The 20,407-nt window shown below is 47.4% G+C and overlaps 1 protein-coding gene across 2 annotated transcripts in view; it reads left to right on the forward strand.

Moving 5' to 3' along the window:
* The first annotated feature begins 2,670 nt into the window (after positions 1-2,670).
* LOC139564807 (microtubule-associated serine/threonine-protein kinase 1-like) overlaps positions 2,671-20,407 on the forward strand; it is a 60,465-nt gene continuing 42,728 nt past the window's right edge. The window contains exons 1-2 of one of the 2 annotated variants that reach the window (XM_071384646.1): positions 2,671-3,630; positions 19,305-19,336. In XM_071384646.1, coding sequence (XP_071240747.1) covers positions 3,592-3,630; positions 19,305-19,336 — 71 coding nt within the window. In that variant the 5' untranslated portion in view covers positions 2,671-3,591. The remainder of the gene's footprint in view (positions 3,631-19,304; positions 19,337-20,407) is intronic. The other variant, XM_071384647.1, reaches the window with a different exon arrangement.

The following is a 20,407-nucleotide window of genomic DNA, read 5'->3' on the forward strand; positions in this document are numbered from 1 at the left end:
CCTCCACGGCCCAGTGTATCCTGTGCCTGTCCCTAGAAGGACAGGGCCTCCTGTATGTCTCCCCAGCCTGGTGAGTCCTGTGCCTGCGCCTAGAACTAATCCTCCCGTAAGTCTCCCCAGGCTGGTGAGCCCTGTGGCAGCTCAACGTACCAGACTGCCCATACGTCTCCTCCCTTCAGTGATGATCCATGGCACGAAGCCTCCAGTGATGATCCATGGCACGAAGCCTCCAGTGATGATCCATGGCACGAAGACTCCAGTGATGATCCATGGCAAGAAGCCTCCAGTAATGATCCATGGCACGAAGCCTCCAGTGATGATCCATGGCACGAAGCCTCCAGTGATGATCCATGGCACGAAGCCTCCAGTGATGATCCATGGAAAGAGGCCTCCAGTGATGATCCATGGCACGAAGCCTCCAGTGATGATCCATGGCAAGAAGCCTCCAGTGATGATCCATGGCACGAAGCCTCCAGTGAGGAGTCATGGAACGAAGGCCTCCAGTCCGGAGCCTCCAGCGAAGTTCTCCAGTCCGGAGCCTCCAGCGACGTTCTCCAGTCCGGAGCCTCCAGCGACGTTCTCCAATCCGGAGCCTCCAGCGAGGGCCTCCAGTCCGGTGCCTCCAGCGACGGCCTCCAGTCCGGTGCCTCCAGCGACGGCCTCCAGTCCGGAGCCTCTAGCGACGGTCTCCATTCCGGGGCACGCAACGAGGGTGCCCAGTCCGGGGCCCGCAACGAGGGTGCCCAGTCCGGGCCCGCTACGAGGGTCCCCAGTCCGGGGTCGGCGGCGAGGGTCCCTGCACCAGAGGTGCCACCAAAGTGGGGGGAGCCCACCCACCCTCCCCTTTAGAGTAAGGTTTTGCGGCCGGAGTCCGCACCTTTGGGGGGGGGGGGGGGGGCGGGGGGTACTGTCACGCTCTGGCCATAGAGAGATTTTTATTCTCTATTTTGGTTAGGCCAGGGTGTGACTAGGTTGGGCATTCTAGTTTCTTTATTTCTATGTTTTCTATTTCTTTGTGTTTGGCCGGGTGTGGTTCTCAATCAGATGCAGCTGTCTATCGTTGTCTCTGATTGAGAACCATACTTAGGTAGCCCTTTCTTCCACCTGTCTTTGTGGGAAGTTGACTTTTGTTTAGGGCACATAGCCTGTAGCTTCACGGTTTGTTTTTGTAGTGTTTGTTGTTTTGTTCGGCGTCATTTTTCTCAAATAAAGAGAAAATGTACGCTCACCACGCTGCACCTTGGTCTTCTTCTGTTAACGGCCGTGACACTACCCTTTGCCTTGATGACAGCTTTGCACACTCTTGGCATTCTCTCAACCAGCTTCATGAGGTAGTCACCTGGAATGCGTTTATATAAACAGGTGTGCCTTGTTAAAAGTTCATTTGTGGAATTTCGTTCCTTCTTAATGCGTTTTAGCCAATCAGTTGTGTTGTGACAATGTAGGAGTGGTATGCAGAAGATAGACCTACTTGGTAAAAGACCAAGTCCATATTATGGTAAGAACAGCTCAAATAAGCAAAAATACATGAAATCGGGAAAATTTTAAGAACTTTGAAAGTTTCTTCACGTGCAGTTGCAAAAACCACCAAGTGCTGTTATGAAACTGGCTCTCATGAGGACCGCCACAGGAAGAAGACCCAGAGTTACCTCTGCTGAAGAGGATTAGTTCATTAGTTCCCAGCCTCAGAAATTGCAGTCAAAATAAATGCGTCACAAAGTTCAAGTAACAGACACATCTCAACATCAACTGTTCAGAGGAGACTGCGTGAGTCATGCCTTCATTGTGGAATTGTTGCAAAGAAATCACTACTAAAGGACACCAGGAATAATAAGAGACTTGCTTGGGCCAAGAAACACGATCAATGGACATTAGACCAGTGGAAATCTGTCCTTTGGTCTGGAGTCCAAATTGGAGATTTTTGGTTCCAACCGCCGTGTCTTTGTGAGACGCAGAGTAAGTGAACGGATAATCTCTACATGTGTGGTTCCCACCGTGAAGCATGGAGGAGGAGGAGGTGTGATGTGTGGGGGTGCTTTGCTGGTGACACTGTGATTTATTTAGAATTTAAGGCACACTTAACCAACATGGCTACCACAGCATTCTGCAGCAATACGCCATCCCATCTGGTTTCCGCTTAGTAGGACTATCATTTATTTTTCAACAGGACAATGACCCAACACACCTCCAGGCTGTTTAAGGGCTATTTGACCAAGAAGGAGAGTGATGGAGAGCTGCATCAGATGACCCGACCTCAACCCAATTGAGATGATTTGGAATGAGTTGTAGTATGGAAGTTGGACCGCAGAGTGAGTTGGACCGCAGAGTGAAGGAAAAACAGTCAACAAGTGCTCAGCATATGTGGGAACTCCTTCAAGACTGTTGGAAAAGCATTCCAGGTGAAGCTGGTTGAGAGAATGCCAAGAGTGTGTAAAGCTGTCATCAAGGCAAAGGGTGGCTACTTTGAAAAATCTCAAATCTCAAATATATTTTGATTTGTTTAACACTTTTTTGGTTATGGTTATGACAATGCAATGGCCCGCAGTAAAACTATTTAAAAGCGGCACTCATTCGTAGGCTACGTAGCGCTGTCCATGGTCCTGAATGACCAGTACGGCCGTTCACACGCATGCGGTTCTCATCGTTGCCCAGCAATGAAGTAGTTCACCACATTTTATCCTTCTTATCCCCCCAATTTGCCTGTGGCGAGAGGAGAGGGATGTTTAGTTCATCACACTGGCCCAGTTGCGCGTGGAGGAGGGGCGTGAGGGAATCCCGGGCACGGAAGGGTTACAGATATCGCGCTGTTGTCGTCCGTTATCAAAGGAAGTGAAGGTGGAAGAATGAATGGACCGCGATATGCAGCCAGGGAGAAGAACATTCTCTCGAATTTTTTAAGTTTGAGCGGAAAGGCGATGTGTTTTGTTATGTCATGGACTGTTATTGCCCTGGGAGTCCAAAGAAGTGGATGGATTCCTGGGCGAATCAGCGGCAATGTCAACGGGACTGACTGAGCTCGAGGAAGCATCTTTGCACGTCTTGCACCATTGCTCAAGCAGCATTAACCGCGAAATGAACATTCTGGTATATTGTGAACATTTAATGCTGTAGGTGTAACTTATTTTAGACACCGCCAAAGAATTGGTGCAGTAGACTATATTGCAAGTGAAGTCTCTAAAGAAATGTTGGTGGTGCACAAAGATGCTCTAAAAACAACGGGAAGAAGTGAAGGTGACAGTCGACTATCAACATGGGGATTTATGAATCATTGACTTAAACATTTAATTAACCTATAGGCATTAGCGGAATAACTTTATTTTGGAGAAGTAAAAGCCGGAAGACCCTGCTTGTTTCAGATGCTACGGGACATCCTGGCATTTGGTGGTTTTCAAGCGGTTCCTCAACGTGACACTGCACGCGCACTGTGCGCTTTGGCTCAAAGTGAGCAACGCCGCCCTCTCGGCTGTGTTATTTGAGTGAGAACCGGACAGCCAGTGGATGCCGCAGAGTTGTTTGGGTCGAAACCGAAACAAGTGAAGGGTCAGGGGGCTGTTTTTGGGAATTCCCCATCCGACTGCGCGTTATTACACCATGGATGACTCGGGGATAATTCGGCGTCGGAGGCTGCAGGTGAGGTTCGGGTGTAATGTGCTTGATAGTATCTCTCATTTGACAGTTAGTTCCATGTAGGCTACACTCATGTCAATATAAATCGTACACAATGTGCCATTGAGTTGCGATTATGTTCAATACAATTTTTAGGCTAATACGTTAATAACCAACTCCCCACACACAACATCCTTTTTAGAGCATGTGTTATAACAACTGTGTTATTCATTTATGACTTCATATGCTCAGCTGCAGAAATCTTGATTTAATGTATCTCAGCAGAGGTCATATTCATAAGATACTTGGCGACTCTATGTCTATAATGCCATTCAAGGTAATATCTCCATAATGAAAATGTACCGCCATGCATATTGATATGACATGTTCATATTACTGGAGCCTACGTGTTCATCCATTATGAAGTAGCCTGGTTAAGTACGGGTCACCCCTCCCCCTTGGAGCGTGATTCAGTCAAGTGAACTGAGCTGAGCGGTCAGCCAGGCAGGCAGAGGGCCTTAGGGCATCATTAGGGTTGGGCAGTATAGTGATGAAGAGGAGGGAGGATAGAGAGCTGGGGATGGAGAGACTGGGGTTGACCATTACACAGTTTCTTTATTGTGCTGGGAAAATCCAGCTAATGGCATTGTCAACACTCTCAATTCCATCCTGTGTGTGGGGGGTATGTGTCTGTGCACATAGGCTTAACTTCACAGTATTTCATTTTTTATTTTACCTTTATTTTACCAGGCAATTCAATTCAGAACAAATCATTAATTACAATGATGGCCTGGAAAGAGGCAAAAGGCAATGTAAGACAAAATGGACAACACAGACAGAAGACACTGGCAACAGCACAAACACAACAGCAAACACACAGTGCATGTGTGTGTGAAGTGAAACATAAGGCAAAGCAAACTAGTGACATCGGGTGACACTAGAAACATCTACATGTCTCAACAACAAGCATGAGTCATGAATGTACATAAGGAAGATGTGTGTGTATGCCAGTGTGCTTCTCTCTGTGTGTTTATGAGGATGGATAGTGTCTGGATGACCATCCTTCAGATTCATCCAGCAGCTCATCTCCCTGGAGTCTCATCATCCCAGCCACTCTCACAACCGTTAGTGTCTGTTTAAAATCCCCCTTCTGGCACTCTCATCTCTCTGCGCCATATGGTGAAACACCCCACTCCCACAGAGAGCAGGTCAAGGGTCAGCCCCATAATGCACTGCTTCAACATGACTAACATTAAAAAAAACATATTTGTATCTGCTCCAGACACTATCCCTCCAGCCACACACACACACACACACACACACACACACACACACACACACACACACACACACACACACACACACACACACACACACACACACACACACACACACACACACGTATATACATGTATATACATGTACAGTATGTACAGTAGCATACAGGGGAAGGACTGATCTGAATAATGTGTGGGGTATTGAGGATGGTGTGGGGATGACATGTGGGGATGACATGACACTTGTGGGGATGACATGACACTTCCATACTACAGCATCACCCTCCTCTCCAGCCCCTCTCCATCTGTCAGATATGGGACGGTGAGCCAATCACTGACACTGACTAAGGTGATGAGCAGGCTCCTGTCTAGGTTCTGATCAGCCCCCCAGACTCACTTTCTCACTATTGTCCTTCGTGTGTCCACGAAATGATGGGGCCAGCGGTGGTGTAGCTGTGGGCAGGGAGTCCAGCCAGTACTGTTTCATTACACGAAATGATGGGGCCAGCGGCGGTGTAGCTGTGGGCAGGGAGTCCAGCCAGTACTGTTTCATTACAGCCGGAGCCCTTTCTCCTCCGGCTCAGACAGGAGGAGCTGAAGGGCATGACGTCAGACGACCATTAATAGTGCTGCTGTTCCTCCTATCTCATGGCAGGGTCCGGCAGCAGCATTACTCTCTGCCTGCCTCTGTCTGATCCTCATGGCTGGCTGGTGTCTTAGCTAGCCCATCTCATTATCAGAGAGCTTCACAGAGATTACTGCCAGGAAGTGGTCTGGGGGAAGATAATTAAAGTAGCACCATATTGCTGATATTGAGGTGTTGTACAAAAGCTGAAGAACATACGTACATCTAGGTACTTTTTGCAGGTGCTGGAGTTCTAGGTGAATTTATGTTTAATAGAAAGGAATACACTGCACACTGCTGCTCATGCTCCCAGGGGATTTTATTACAACGTTTCGAACATTAGGTCTTCATCAGCATCCATATTCCAGCTGGGGGTGGAAGGTTCTATATACAGTGCTTTCAGAATGCATTCAGAACCCTTGATTTTTTCCACATTTAAATTGTTTTTTCCCTCATCAATCTACACACAATACCCCATAATGGCAAAGCGAAAACAGGTTTTAAGAAATGGTTGCTAATTTATTAAAAATGAAAAACAGAAATATCATATTTACATAAGTATTCAGACCCTTTACTCAGTACTTTGTTGAAGCACCTTTGGCAGCGATTACAACCTAAAGTTTTCTTGGGTGTGACGCTACAATCTTGGCACACCTGTATTTGGTGTGCTCTGTCAGGTTGGATGGAGAGCGTTGCTGCACAGCTATTTTCAGGTCTCTCCAGAGATGTTAGATCGGGGTTTAGTCCAGGCTCTGGCTGGGCCACTCAAGGACATTCAGAGTCTTGTACCAAAGTTATAATTTTTTTTGCAAATGTATTAAAAATAAAAAACAGAAATACCTTCTTTACATAAGTATTCAGACCCTTTGCTATGAGTCTCAAATTTGAGCTCAGGTGCATCCTGTTTCCACTGATCATCCTTGAGATGTTTCTACAACTTGAGTGGAGTCCTGCTGTGGTAAATTCAATTGATTGGACATGATTTGGAAAGGCACACACCTGTATATATAAGGTCCCACAGATGACAGTGAATGTCAGAGCAAAAACCAAAGCATGAGGTCGAAGGAATTGTCCGTAGAGCTCTGAGACGGGATTGTGTCGAGGCACAGACCTGAGGAAGGGTACCAAAGCATTTCTGCAGCATTGAAGGTCCCCAAGAACACAGTGGCCTCCATCATTCTTAAATGGAAGAAGCTTGGAACCACCAAGACTCTTCCTAGAGCTTGCTGCCCGGCCAAACTGAGCAATCGTGGGAGAAGGGCATTGGCCAGGGAGGTGACCAAGAACCCGATGGTCACTCTGACAGAGCTCCAGCGTTCCTCTGTGGAGATGGGAGAACCTTCCAGAAGGACAACCATCTCTGCAGCACTCCACCAATCAGGCCTTCATGTTAGAGTGACCAGATGGAAGCCACTCCTCAGTAAAAGGCACATGACAGCCCGCTTGGAGTTTGCCAAAAGGCACCTAAAGACTCTCAGACCATGAGAAACAAGATTCTCTGGTCTGATGAAACCAAGCTTGAACTCTTTGGCCTGAATGCCAAGCGTCACGTCGAGCAAACCTGTCACCATCCCTATGGTGAAGCATGGTGGTGGCAGCATCATGCTGTGGGGATGTTTTTCAGCGGCAGGGACTGGGAGACTAGTCAGGATCGAGGGAAAGATGAACGGAGCAAAGTACAGAGAGATCCTTGATGAAAACCTGCTCCAGAGCGCTCAGAACCTCAGACTGAGGTGAAGGTTCACCTTCCAACAGGACAACAACCCTAAGCACACAGCCAAGACAATGCAGGAGGGGCTTCGGGACACGTCTGTCAGGACCCGGTGCGAGAAACAGTCACTAAATCGGCAGAACCCAGAAGATGAGGCAGACACAGCAGTACTAGAGATGGTGGTTTAATAAAAAATAGATATCTTCCAAAATACAAAGAAAATCCACAAAGTGGTAAAAACAGCAAGGGAAAAACAAACCTCAAAAGACTAATCCAAAATACAAAAGAACAAAACCAGAGAACCTCTGGAAAATCCAACAAGAGAAAAATATAAGTTCACAACAAGGCTTGGGCTGGGGCTGGGTGCTAACATACAAACACTGAGCAAGGAACTGAGGAACACACAGGGATTAAATACTAACAAGGGAACGACATACAGGTGCAAACAATAATTAGAGCAAGGGAAAAACAAAAAGGTACAAAAAAGGTGCAATGGGGACATCTAGTGACAAAAAACCAGAACAGTCCTGGCCAAAACCTGACAGAATCCCCCTCCTAGGAACGGCTCCTGACGTTCCTACCAGCCTTCTCAGGGTGGAGGGCCCTGAACTGACGAATGAGGTCAGGGTCCAGTATGTCCTTGGCAGGAACCCAGGAGCGCTCCTCGGGACCGTAGCCTTCCCAGTCCACCAGATACTGCCAGGACCGCTGCACCCGGCGGGAGTCCAGTATCCGGTGGACGGTATAAGCCGACTGGCCTCCGATGACACGGGGCGGAGGGGGAGGTCTGCCTGCCGGAATAAGGGGAGAAAAAACAACAGGTTTTAATAAAGAAATGTGAAATGTGGGATTGATTTTAAGGGATCTGGGTAAGTGCAGGCGAAAAGTAACGGGATTGACTCTCCTGGCAATCTTAAAGGGTCCGATGAATCTCTGGGACAGCTTGCGAGACTCCACCCGTAGCGGTAAGTTTTTTGTTGAGAGCCATACTCTCTGGCCGGGGTACAGGGTAGGACCGGGACGGCGACGTCTGTTGGCTTGTCGTTGGTACTGCTGTGAGGAACGCAGAAGATTAAGACGGGCCTTCTTCCACGTAAGCCGACAGCGTCTGATGAACCTCGAGGCTGAAGGCACTCTGACTTCTGCCTCCTGGTCCGGGAACAATAGAGGAGCATAGCCAAACTGACACTCGTGCGGGGATATACCAGTGGAGGAGGAGCACAAGGTGTTGTGCGCGTACTCAGCCCAAACAATGAAGGATGACCATGTGGATGGGTTGTTGGAAACCATACATCTGAGGGTGGTTTCCAGCTCCTGATTCAACCTCTCAGTTTGGCCGTTGGACTCCGGATGGTACCCTGAAGATAAACTGGCCGTGGCCCCTATGAGTTGGCAGAAGGCCTTCCAAAACCTTGAGGCGAACTGGGGACCTCTGTCGGAAACCATATCTTGCGGGATGCCAAAGACTCGGAACACATGGTTAATCACCAACTCAGCTGTTTCCTTGGCAGAAGGTAATTTGGTCAAGGGAACAAACCTGGCCGCCTTAGAAAACCTGTCGATGATGACTAGGATCGTAGTATTACCATGGGACGGAGGAAGGCCAGTAATAAAGTCCAGCGAGATATGGGACCAGGGTCGGTTTGGAATAGATAAAGGGTGAAGGAGTCCTTGAGGGCGGAGGTGAGAAGATTTGCCCTGGCAGCACACGGAACAGGCCTTGACGAAAGTGGCAACGTCTTCTTTTATGGTGGGCCACCAGAACTTACGCTGGATGAACTCCAAGGTGCGACCTACGCCCGGGTGACAGGTGAGGCGAGAGGAGTGCCCCCACAGAAGGACTTGGGACCTTGCTGCCTTGGGAACAAACAACCGATTAGCAGGGCCTCCTCCAGGGCCCGGTTCGATGGCTTGAGCTTGTTTCACGGTATCCTCCACTTGCCACGAGATCGGAGCCACGATCTTAGCGGCAGGAAGAACAGTCATGTCAGTATCTTCTCGAATGGCAGGAGAGTAGACTCGTGACAAGGCATCCGGTTTGAGATTCTTCGACCCGGGTCTATAGGTGAGAATAAACTGGAATCGGCTGAAGAAAAGAGACCATCGAGCTTGTCTGGAGTTCAACCGCTTCGCCTGCTGGATATACTCCAGATTTTTGTGGTCCGTAAGCACTTGAAACGGTTGAGAAGCCCCCTCGAGCCAGTGTCTCCATTCCTTCAATGCCATCTTAACCGCTAGGAGTTCACGATCCCCCACATCGTAATTCCTCTCGGCCGGGGTAAGCCGGTGAGAGAAGAAGGCGCAAGGATGAAGCCTCTTGTCTTCACCCCTCTGAGACAGGACAGCTCCAACACCAACCTCTGATGCGTCTACCTCCACCACAAAAGGTTCATCCGCCGTCGGTAGTGTCAGGATGGGAGCAGAGAGGATGCGCTGCTTGAGTCCTTGGAAGGCCGTCTCAGCTTCTCTTCCCCACAGAAACCTTGTGTTGCCACCCTTGGTTAAAGCTGAGAGAGGGGCTGCCACCGAGCTGAAGTTCTTGATGAACTTGCGGTAGAAGTTAGTGAAGCCCAGGAAACGCTGAACTTCCTTAACGGACTTGGGGGTGGGCCAATCTGCTACCGCCCCTACCTTCTTGGGGTCCATCTGGACTCGACCGGGTTCCACTACAAATCCCAGGAACTGTACTCGAGAGGAATGGAATTCACACTTTTCCGGCTTAACGTACAAATGGCTGTCTAGGAGGCGTTTGAGCACTTGTCTGACATGCTTAGTGTGTTCTTGAAGGGAGCTCGAAAAGATGAGGATGTCATCCAAGTAAACAAACACGAAAATGTTAAGCATATCCCTAAGCACATCGTTTATGAGCGCTTGGAACACAGCCGGGGCGTTGGTCAGGCCGAAGGGCATCACCAAGTATTCGTAGTGACCAGTAGGCGTATTGAAAGCGGTCTTCCACTCGTCACCGGGTTTGATCCGCACAAGATGGTATGCGTTCCGCAGGTCAAGCTTAGTGAAGACCACTGCTTCCTGGAGCAGCTCAAAGGCTGTGGCCATAAGGGGTAGCGGGTAGCGGTTACGGACGGTTATGGCATTAAGTCCCCGGTAGTCGATGCAAGGACGTAATCCCCCGTCTTTTTTGGCCACAAAGAAAAACCCTGCTCCCGCCGGCGAGGTGGATGGACGCATGAGGCCTGCTGCCAGAGCGTCCTTGATGTAGGTATCCATAGCAGCTCGTTCGGGAGGAGATAGGGAAAAGATCCGACCCCTGGGGGGGCAGGTGCCCGGAAACAGGTCGATGGGGCAATCGTAAGGTCTATGGGGTGGTAGTTTGGTGGCCCTCTGTTTGCTAAATACCGGTTTGAGGTCATGGTAACACTCGGGAACTCGGGACAGGTCGATGGATTCTAGAGACTCGGGAGGGGAACTCGGGGAACTTGGGAAGATACAAGTGGCTTGGCACGTAGGACCCCACTGCTTGATAGTGCCCACAGACCAGTCGATGTGAGGGTTATGGCTGTGAAGCCAGGGGTATCCAAGGACGAGAGGGAACTCGGAACACGAGGTCAGATGAAAGTTCATCACTTCCTGGTGTTGGGAAACTGAAAGACGCAAGGGGGTAGTGACACGAGTGACAAGTCCAGATCCCAAAGGGCTTCCATCCAACGTAGTAACCCTTATGGGGTCACTTAGAGGTTCAGAGGGAACGCCATTCTCCTTCGCCCAGACACCATCCATGAAGTTACCTGCGGCTCCAGAGTCTACCAAGGCTTGAAGGGGAAGCTCGTGGTTGTCCCAGGAAAGGGTAACTGGAATGAGCAGGCGGGAGTTGGATGGATGAGAGGAGGTTATGTTTCCCGTTACCGTCCTCCCAGGCCTGCACGGGAGAGTGCGTTTTCCCTGGAGCCCGGGACACTTGGAGAGGAAATGGCCCGGTTTGCCGCAATATAGACAGCATCGCTCCCTCATCCGGCGGTCTCTCTCAGCCTGGGAGATGCGTCCAACCTGCATGGGTTCCGGTGGAGTCAGCGGGGATAAAGGTGGAGACTCGGAGCTGGGACCGATAGGAGCTAGGGTGAGAGATCTACGGTTGAGCTCTCTCTCTCTCAGACGCTGGTCTATGCGTGAAGCCAACTTGATCAGGGACTCGAGGTTGTCCGGTGGTTCCCGAGTGACCAGTTCATCTTGGATGGTGTCGGAAAGACCCTTCAAAACGCACACTGTGAGCGCCTCGTCATTCCAGCCACTCCCTGCTGCCACCGTGCGGAACTGGATGGCATAGTCCGTCACGCTGCGCCGACCTTGGCGGAGAGTCAGGAGCTGTTTGGCTGAGTCAGGACCGCTGGTAGGACCTTGAAACACTCGCTTGAATTCTTCAGCAAAGGTAGAGTAGCTGGCACAGCAGGGACTTTGGGCATCCCACACAGCAGTAGCCCAGGCTAGGGCTTTTTCCGACAGCAGGGTGATGATATATGCTATCTTGGACCGGTCGGTGGGAAATGACGAGGGTTGCAGCTCGAAGGAGAGAGAACATTGGGTGAAAAACCCCTTACAACCACTCGGATCACCTGAGAACCGTTGGGGAGGCGGCAGACGAGGTTCAGCCAGGGGGTTAACTGCCACGGGCACTTGAATCTGATGAACTGGAGCAGAAGCGGTTGCAGGAGAAAGTTGATCAGAAATCTGCTTTATGGAAGTCATCATCTCCGACAGAAGTTGAGAATGTCCAGCCATTAAGGCCTCTTGCTGAACCAGAGCAGCTTCGTGACGTTGGACAGTCCCCTCGTGGTGGGACAGCATGGGAAAAAAGTCCTGGGTACTGGCTGCCTCTGGGTTCATTTTAATGGCTCAGTGTTTCTGTCAGGACCCGGTGCGAGAAACAGTCACTAAATCGGCAGAACCCAGAAGATGAGGCAGACACAGCAGTACTAGAGATGGTGGTTTAATAAAAAATAGATATCTTCCAAAATACAAAGAAAATCCACAAAGTGGTAAAAACAGCAAGGGAAAAACAAACCTCAAAAGACTAATCCAAAATACAAAAGAACAAAACCAGAGAACCTCTGGAAAATCCAACAAGAGAAAAATATAAGTTCACAACAAGGCTTGGGCTGGGGCTGGGTGCTAACATACAAACACTGAGCAAGGAACTGAGGAACACACAGGGATTAAATACTAACAAGGGAACGACATACAGGTGCAAACAATAATTAGAGCAAGGGAAAAACAAAAAGGTACAAAAAAGGTGCAATGGGGACATCTAGTGACAAAAAAACAGAACAGTCCTGGCCAAAACCTGACAACGTCTCTGAATATCCTTGGATGACCCAGCCAGAGCCCGAACTTGAACCTGATTAAGCATCTCTGGAGAGACCTGAAAATAGCTGTGCAGCGACGCTCCCCATCCAACCTGACAGAACTTGAGAAGATCTGCAGAGAAGAATGGTAGAAACTCCTCAAATATAGTTGTGCCAAGCTTGTAGCATCATACCCAAGAAGACTTGAGGCTGTAATCACTGCCAAAGGTGCTTCAACCAAGTACTGAGTAAAGGGTCTGAATACTTATGTAAATGAGATATTTCTATTTTTTAAGAATTTTGCATACATTTCTAAAAACCTGTTTTTGCATTGTCATTATGGGGTATTATGTGTAGATTGATGCGGGGGGGAAACTATTTAATCCATTTTAGAATAAGGCTGTAACGTAACAAAATGTGGAAAAAGTCAAGGGGTCTGAATAGTTTCGGAATGCGCTGTACATCACAATCACATGTATTCTATTAATTAGGAAATCTTATTGAAAGGATATAACCCCCTGAGATGCACCATTCCGTGTTGAAACGATCACCAGCGCACCACGTTCTGCTCTGGGCTGAATACACAAGTATATTGTGGTGCATCCGGTGGAACAGTGACTTGTAACCGGGAGTTCAAGTATCCCCGGTCCATGGTCCAGTTTCCATTCTCCAAGGTAGGGCCCTGTCCATGGTGCTGATTCCTTCCTCCAAGGTAGGGCCCTGTCCATGGTGCTGATTCCTTCCTGCAATGCAGGACATTTAAAACTTGTAATGTATTTGATGTTTTAAAAGGCTTCAGAAGTTTGCAATTGTCACGCTGGTATAAAGGATTTTGGAGACAGGCGCAGGAATACACAATAGGGGTTTTTAATACACCCAAAACAAACACGTATACAAAAACACTGGGCTGTACCCAAACAAAAGAGCGAGGGTAAACCTCGCTGAACGACACAGGACAATACCCGTAATCAGAGGTGGGACCAAGTCATTGTTTTACAAGTCACAAGTAAGTCTCAAGTCTTAGCACTCAAGTCCCAAATCAAGTCCCAAGTCAAGTCTCAAGTCAAGACAGTCAGGTATCAAGTCAAGTCTCAAGTCCTAAACTTTGAGTTTCGAGTCCTAAACAAGTCATAATGTGCTCTTCACCAAATGTAATACCATTTCAGATTTTTAACAAGAGTAATAGTTAGTATATTACATTTACGCAAATCATGAATGCTTTTAAAAATATATATATTTATTACTTTCCAAGTAAACGTTATATTTCCATGGTAATACATGGGTAGCCATGATAAAGACCCCCCCCCCCACAATAGTGGTCGACTATCGAGGATCGCTATGGGGCGCAATCGGGCAATGTAGGCTTGTACACAATCGCCCAACCTTAACACACACACACGCACACACACACACACACACACACACACACACACACACACACACACACACACACACACACACACACACACACACACACACACACACACACACACACACACACACACACACACACACACTCTCTGTGTGGTTACAGTAGGCTAATGTATGTCAATGGTTTTAGGAACAGCAGTAACATCAGGCAGGATTTAGGCTACCAACTGCCTAGCCAGTTGTAGCTCAATCTTGGGTGCAATGATCACGTTCCCGCACTGACACACACACACACACACACACACACACACACACACACACACACACACACACACACACACACACACACACACACACACACACACACACACACACACACACACACACACACACACACACACACTCTCTGTGTGGTTACAGTAGGCTAATGTATGTCAATGGTTTTAGGAACAGCAGTAACATCAGGCAGGATTTAGGCTACCAACTGCCTAGCCAGTTGTAGCTCAATCTTGGGTGCAATGATCACGTTCCCGCACTGACTGACTGTGTGGAGGCTCATTGATTTAACGTTACGTTAGCCTACATGCTATACTAGCAAAGATATACATTATATAGCTGTCGGCTATATTAGCCACGGCTTACCGCTCTTTGTGCATCTTCAAATGTCGAACAAAGTTGGAAATTGTTGCGCCTCCGTCTGTAATTTTCTTCCCGCATGTTTTGCAAGTTGCAATCCATTTTTTGTCGATACAGCGTCGTCTTTATATCCAAAAATTATAATTTGGGGTATCATCTTTCCAAGGGCTCCATCTGAATTCACCCGCCGACGTTCCTCTGCACTGCCCCACACAACTTTTTCTCAGCTGGCACAATTTGATTGGCTGCTGTCCGATTCAAACTGTAATCTGTTAAATGAAGAGTTGATGCGCTGCACACTTCTTTAATAGCATCATTTTTAATATCTGAGCTTGGGGAGGGTATCAAGTCAGGTCGAGTCATACGGCTTAAGTCCAAGTTAAGTCACGAGTCATTGGTGTTAAAGTCAAAGTCGAGTTGCAAGTCATCATATTTGTGACTCGAGTCTGACGCGAGTCCAAGTCATGTGACTCGAGTCCACACCTCTGCCCGTAATACACAATATATATAGCACGCAGCATAACAGCTGCACCAACGCATAGTAACTCACACCACCGACGGTCATGGGAACAATAATCGACCCCCCAATGGAAACCAAAGGGCACATATATAGAAAAGGAATCATGGGAATAGGGGACAGGTATGCGTGATGAAAGTTACGGAGGGATCCGTGACAGCAATTTACATTTTGAAATTTCAGACTTGATTTTCTCTTGCTTAAAATGTATCAACCCCGACAAACAATTCCATGAATTATAATCAACATAATTATTCACATTTCCTGTGGCTGCTGGATTATTTTCCTGAAGTAGAAAACTGGCTCAAATTAAGATCCTACACATGTAGGGCCCTGTCCATGGTTCTGATTCCTTCCTCACAGACAAATAGAAAGTTGCAATCTCTTTGATGCACCACATTGTTCTCTTTGTTGTCTAGACATGTTTCAGACACGCCACAGCAGTCAAGAGCCCTACTGAGGACATCAGACAATGAGCAGACTCATTTTGATGCAATGCCGTAGTCGGCGTAGTGCATCCTGCTTTGTTCCTTTGGTTTAATACCTCTATATTTTGAAGGTTTTCTCTTCATTCTTTCTTACTCTAACTAGTCTGCACTTGTAGCATAAAAAGATTTCCACTCCTTGTGTGTCAAAGCGAACTTTATGTTCTCTTCATAATCATGTTATGAGAGGTTACATGACCTGGATGAAAAAGTATGCGCAATGGAGAGTATCTATTGAAAGTGCATTTCAGTACAGACATAGACTCAATATGGATCTATGCCACAGCTCTTAAAGTGGCAATTATAAAGTGATTTACTGGTATGTGTAGTATGACGGGTACGAGCCAGATATCTTTATGATGTTGTGTCTGAGATATGTTCATACACCTTCCCCATCACCAGTCTTTCTCTGCACTGTCTTCCCTCCATCCACACTTTCAAGTAATGTACAGAGCTCTGATGGCTCAGGATCAATTAGTCTGACCAATGGAGGAGTGAGGAGGAATCAATAGGTTGAATATTCGGTTGTCCTTGTAAAGAGGGATTTGTTTCTATTAACACATAAACCCATGGGAGGAGCTTAATATACACCAACAACTATCGATGACCTTCGGCTTGTGCTGGGTGTAAAACTCATGTCAGAATCTGACCTTACAATGGTGAAGTTACTTCTCTTTTGATCCAAAATTATTTATTTCATATTCACTCCTCAATCAAGGCCCTACTGCCTTCTCTCCCAAGCATTCATAGCTTTTACCAGCTCTCTCTGGGGTAAGACTAAATCTGTGGAGTGTTCCATTTGGCACTTCAAGGTAACTGAGTGTTGAACGTATTCTGCTATGTGGGAGGTTTGTCCCTGGGATACAAAAACATTCCACTAGACAAGCACATACTGTGGAGAGGGTTTCTCTAGTTGTTCCAGAGGGAGAACCTTATGAAGAGGATCACACACACACACACACACACACACACACACACACACACACACACACACACACACACACACACACACACACACACACACACACACACACACACACACACACACACACACACACACACACACACACACACACACACACACACACACACACTCTCTCAAACAAACATGTACACTTTAGCTCAAGATTAACCAAATATTGTATTAATTGTCACTGGTTGCCTGTCAGTCAATGCTACTGGCATCTTGACGGAGTCGCCCCTCATTGACAGGAGTGGATGTGGAGTGGCTAATGCATTAATTAGCGCTCTACACAACACACACCTGGTAAATGGGCTCAGTGTCTCTCTTGGCCCCTCTCTCCCCCAATTTATTTTGCAGTACCTCTTGGTCAATTTGCAATTTCTCTGTCTCTTTCATGTTCTACATGTATGTCTGGAGAGAGTGGGAGTCTGCTGCAGTGAATGTGTGTGTAAGAAGTAAGCAGTCAGGGACACAGACAGAGGCAGAATCAGGCTCTGGTTGAGGCTGAAGCTCTAGGCACCACAGAGCTTAAAGGGATAGTTCATCCCAAATTACAAAATGACACATTGGTTACCCTGTAAGCAGTCTATAGACAAGGTATGACAGCAATCCATGCGTTAGTTTTATTTTCCTGGCATTGTTTCCAAATGCTAATGTTTTAGCATTTGTGACACAAATTCCATTCAAGTCATGGTACCAATATTAGCATTTTTTGCGCATGTCCAAATCCTCCGAAAATATCTCAAATTGACTGTGAAGCTCAACAATGTCACTTATAGATGATTTGAACATGATGCATGAAAAATGCAAATATCGGTACTATGACTTGAATGGGATTTGTGCCACAAATGCTAAAACAGTGCCAGGGAAACTAAACCAGTGCCTCAGTTAGAAGCATTTCAAAGAGCCAGGCTGGGCTGGTGTAGGATTTGGCACTTCTCAGCATTTGCTGCTGTTCCAGCCCAGTGTTCTGGGTCCATCTGGGACCCAGGGGAGAGATAGGGGGGTGGACACACTGTTCTGCTCTGCTGGGGGAACACAGAAAGAGAGAGAGACAGAAAGGGAGAGGTAGCGAGAGCGTTGGTCCACTTCAAAGCACTGGTCCACATTACTAAAGCACACACTCACATATACAAGCACATAATGCACTTACCCATCCTCTCTGTTCTGCTGTTTCCTGGTATCGCTCCCTCGACGGAATTAACAAACAAAGACGCACAGAATACCATGTACTGTATATATATGTTGTCCGGACCTCTGGCAGTCTCTATGGGGGTACCACAGGGTTCAATTCTCAGGCCAACTCTTTTCTCTGTATACATCAATGATGTCGCTCTTGTTGCGGGTGATTCCCTGATCCACCTCTATGCAGACGACACCATTCTGTATACATCTGGCCCTTCTTTGGACACTGTGTTAACTAACCTCTAAACGAGCTTCAATGCCATACAACACTCCTTCTGTGGCCACCAACTGCTCTTAAATGCTAGCAAAACCAAATGCATGCTCTTCAACCGTTTGCTGCCCACACCCGCCCGCCCGACTAGCATCACTACTCTGGACGGCTCTAACCTAGAATATGTGGACAACTACAAATACCTAGGTGTCTGGCTAGACTGTAAACTCTCCTTCCAGACTCATATCAAACATCTCCAATCCAAAATCAAATCTAGAATCGGCTTTCTATTTCGCAACAAAGCCTCCTTCACTCACGCCGCCAAACTTACCCTAGTAAAACTGACTATCCTACCAATCCTCGACTTCGGCGATGTCATCTACAAAATAGCCTCCAATACCCTACTCAATAAATTGGATGCAGTCTATCACAGTGCCATCCGTTTTGTTCCCAAAGCGCCTTCTACCACCCACCACTGACCTGTATGCTCTAGTTGGCTGGCCCTCGCTACATATTCGTCGCCAGACCCACTGGCTCCAGGTCATCTATAAGTCTATGCTAGGTAAAGCTCCGCCTTAGCTCACTGGTCACGATAACAACACCCACCCGTAGCACGTGCTCCAGCAGGTATATCTCACTGGTCATCCCCAAAGCCAACACCATCTTTGGCCGCCTTTCCTTCCAGTTCTCTGCTGCCAGTGACTGGAACGAATTGCAAAAATCGTTCCCTCACTAACTTTAAACATCAGCTATCTGAGCACCTAACCGATCGCTGCAGCTGTACATAGTCCATCTGTAAATAGCCCACCCAATCTACCTACCTCATCCCCATATTGTTTTTATTTACTTTGCTGCTCTTTTGCCCACCAGTATCACTACATACACACCATCATCTGCTCATCTATCACCCCAGTGTTAATCTGCTAAATTGTAATTACTTTGCTACTATGGCCTATTTATTGCCTTACCTCCTCATGCCATTTGCACACACTGTATATAGACTTTCTTTTTTAAACTATTGTGTTATTGACTGTACGCTTGTTTATTCCATGTGTAACTCTGTGTTGTTGTGTGTGTCGCACTGCTTTGCTTTATCTTGGCCAGGTCGCAGTTGTAAATGAGAACTTGTTCTCAACTAGCCTACCTGGTTAAATAAAGGTGAAATAAATCAATATATTCATGTACTGTATATGTGAGTCTTAATAGCAGAGACGAGGTCCAAGTGGACTAAGAGACTGAAGGGAGGTGTCATATCATAACATTCCATTGCTTAGCTTATGTACCAATGTGGTGAGGTGACGTACAGGGGTTTAGTTGATGTCTGTTTCTCTGCTTCTAACCACCTCGTAACCTGTGAATCCCTCTAATGTTACCAGTACCTGATCTCTGTTGTCCTCTCTTTTTCTGCCTTTCTTCCAGAAGGATCTGCCACTGCCCCGCAAGAACAGCAGGTTAGTACATCTTCCCTCCCTCCTGGCCAACTGGGCACTCCCTATGAAACACACCCCGAGCCAGGGGAAGTGTGTGTTTGGAAACAACAACTCTTTTATCAGCCGAGGGCTCTACTGTCCTGGTTGGAAGATTTCATCCCTGTTGAATCCCTGTTGAGACATGATTAGCATTTCAACACCCTATTGAGGGTTTGAGGATACTTGAGAGGTACTTAGAGGGGAATTAGAATGAATGGAGGAGGCAATCCTGCCGTCTGTCTGGGTAGACAGCGCTCTGCGTCTGATCGCTTTCCATGGTGCTGAAACACTTCCTCCTCCTTCTTTGTCTGTCTCTCTCGCTCACCCTCCTTTTCTCATACCCTAGCTTGTGTGTGGTAGGGAAACAGCTCCAGTGTGTTATTGTCTGTGTCAGCAAGACAAAGATATGGATGACATAATTGATTGTGTTAATTAAATGTTATAATATGTTAAGAATGTGGTAAATGAAGCTTTCATCATTCTATCATTGTGTGTGTGTGTGTGTGTGTGTGTGTGTGTGTGTGTGTGTGTGTGTGTGTGTGTGTGTGTGTGTGTGTGTGTGTGTGTGTGTGTGTGTGTGTGTGTGTGTGTGTGTGTGTGTGTGTGTGTGTGTGTGTGTGTGTGTGTGCGCACGCTTGTGTGTGTTTATAATCACAGCATACAGAACACAGACCCAAGCAGTCTCTCTGTGTAGTCTCTGTCCCTACTTCCATCCAGTCCCTCTCTGCCTTTCTCTGTAACCCGTCTCTTCCCCCTGCCCATATCACCCACACCATACCCCTGGGAAATAAACCAGGAAATGAACCTGGGGACCGTGCTGACCTCTGACATCAGTGACCACTGGTCATCTCCTCTATCTTTCCCTCACAGTGGTATTCAGCTTTCATTTTGTCCACCATTTAGTCATCAACTCTATGCTCTCCTCCAGAGATGTACCATCTGGGTTCATTCTGTCTCAGTCTGGTTCCCATTCTAGGCCTCCCTCCCCATAGACCAGTATCATCCATATCATCCATTATAGATGAGCTCACTGGAGTAGACCTCACATTCATC

This window comes from Salvelinus alpinus, chromosome 36 (assembly GCF_045679555.1).
Source record: "Salvelinus alpinus chromosome 36, SLU_Salpinus.1, whole genome shotgun sequence".
Lineage (NCBI taxonomy): Eukaryota > Metazoa > Chordata > Actinopteri > Salmoniformes > Salmonidae > Salvelinus > Salvelinus alpinus.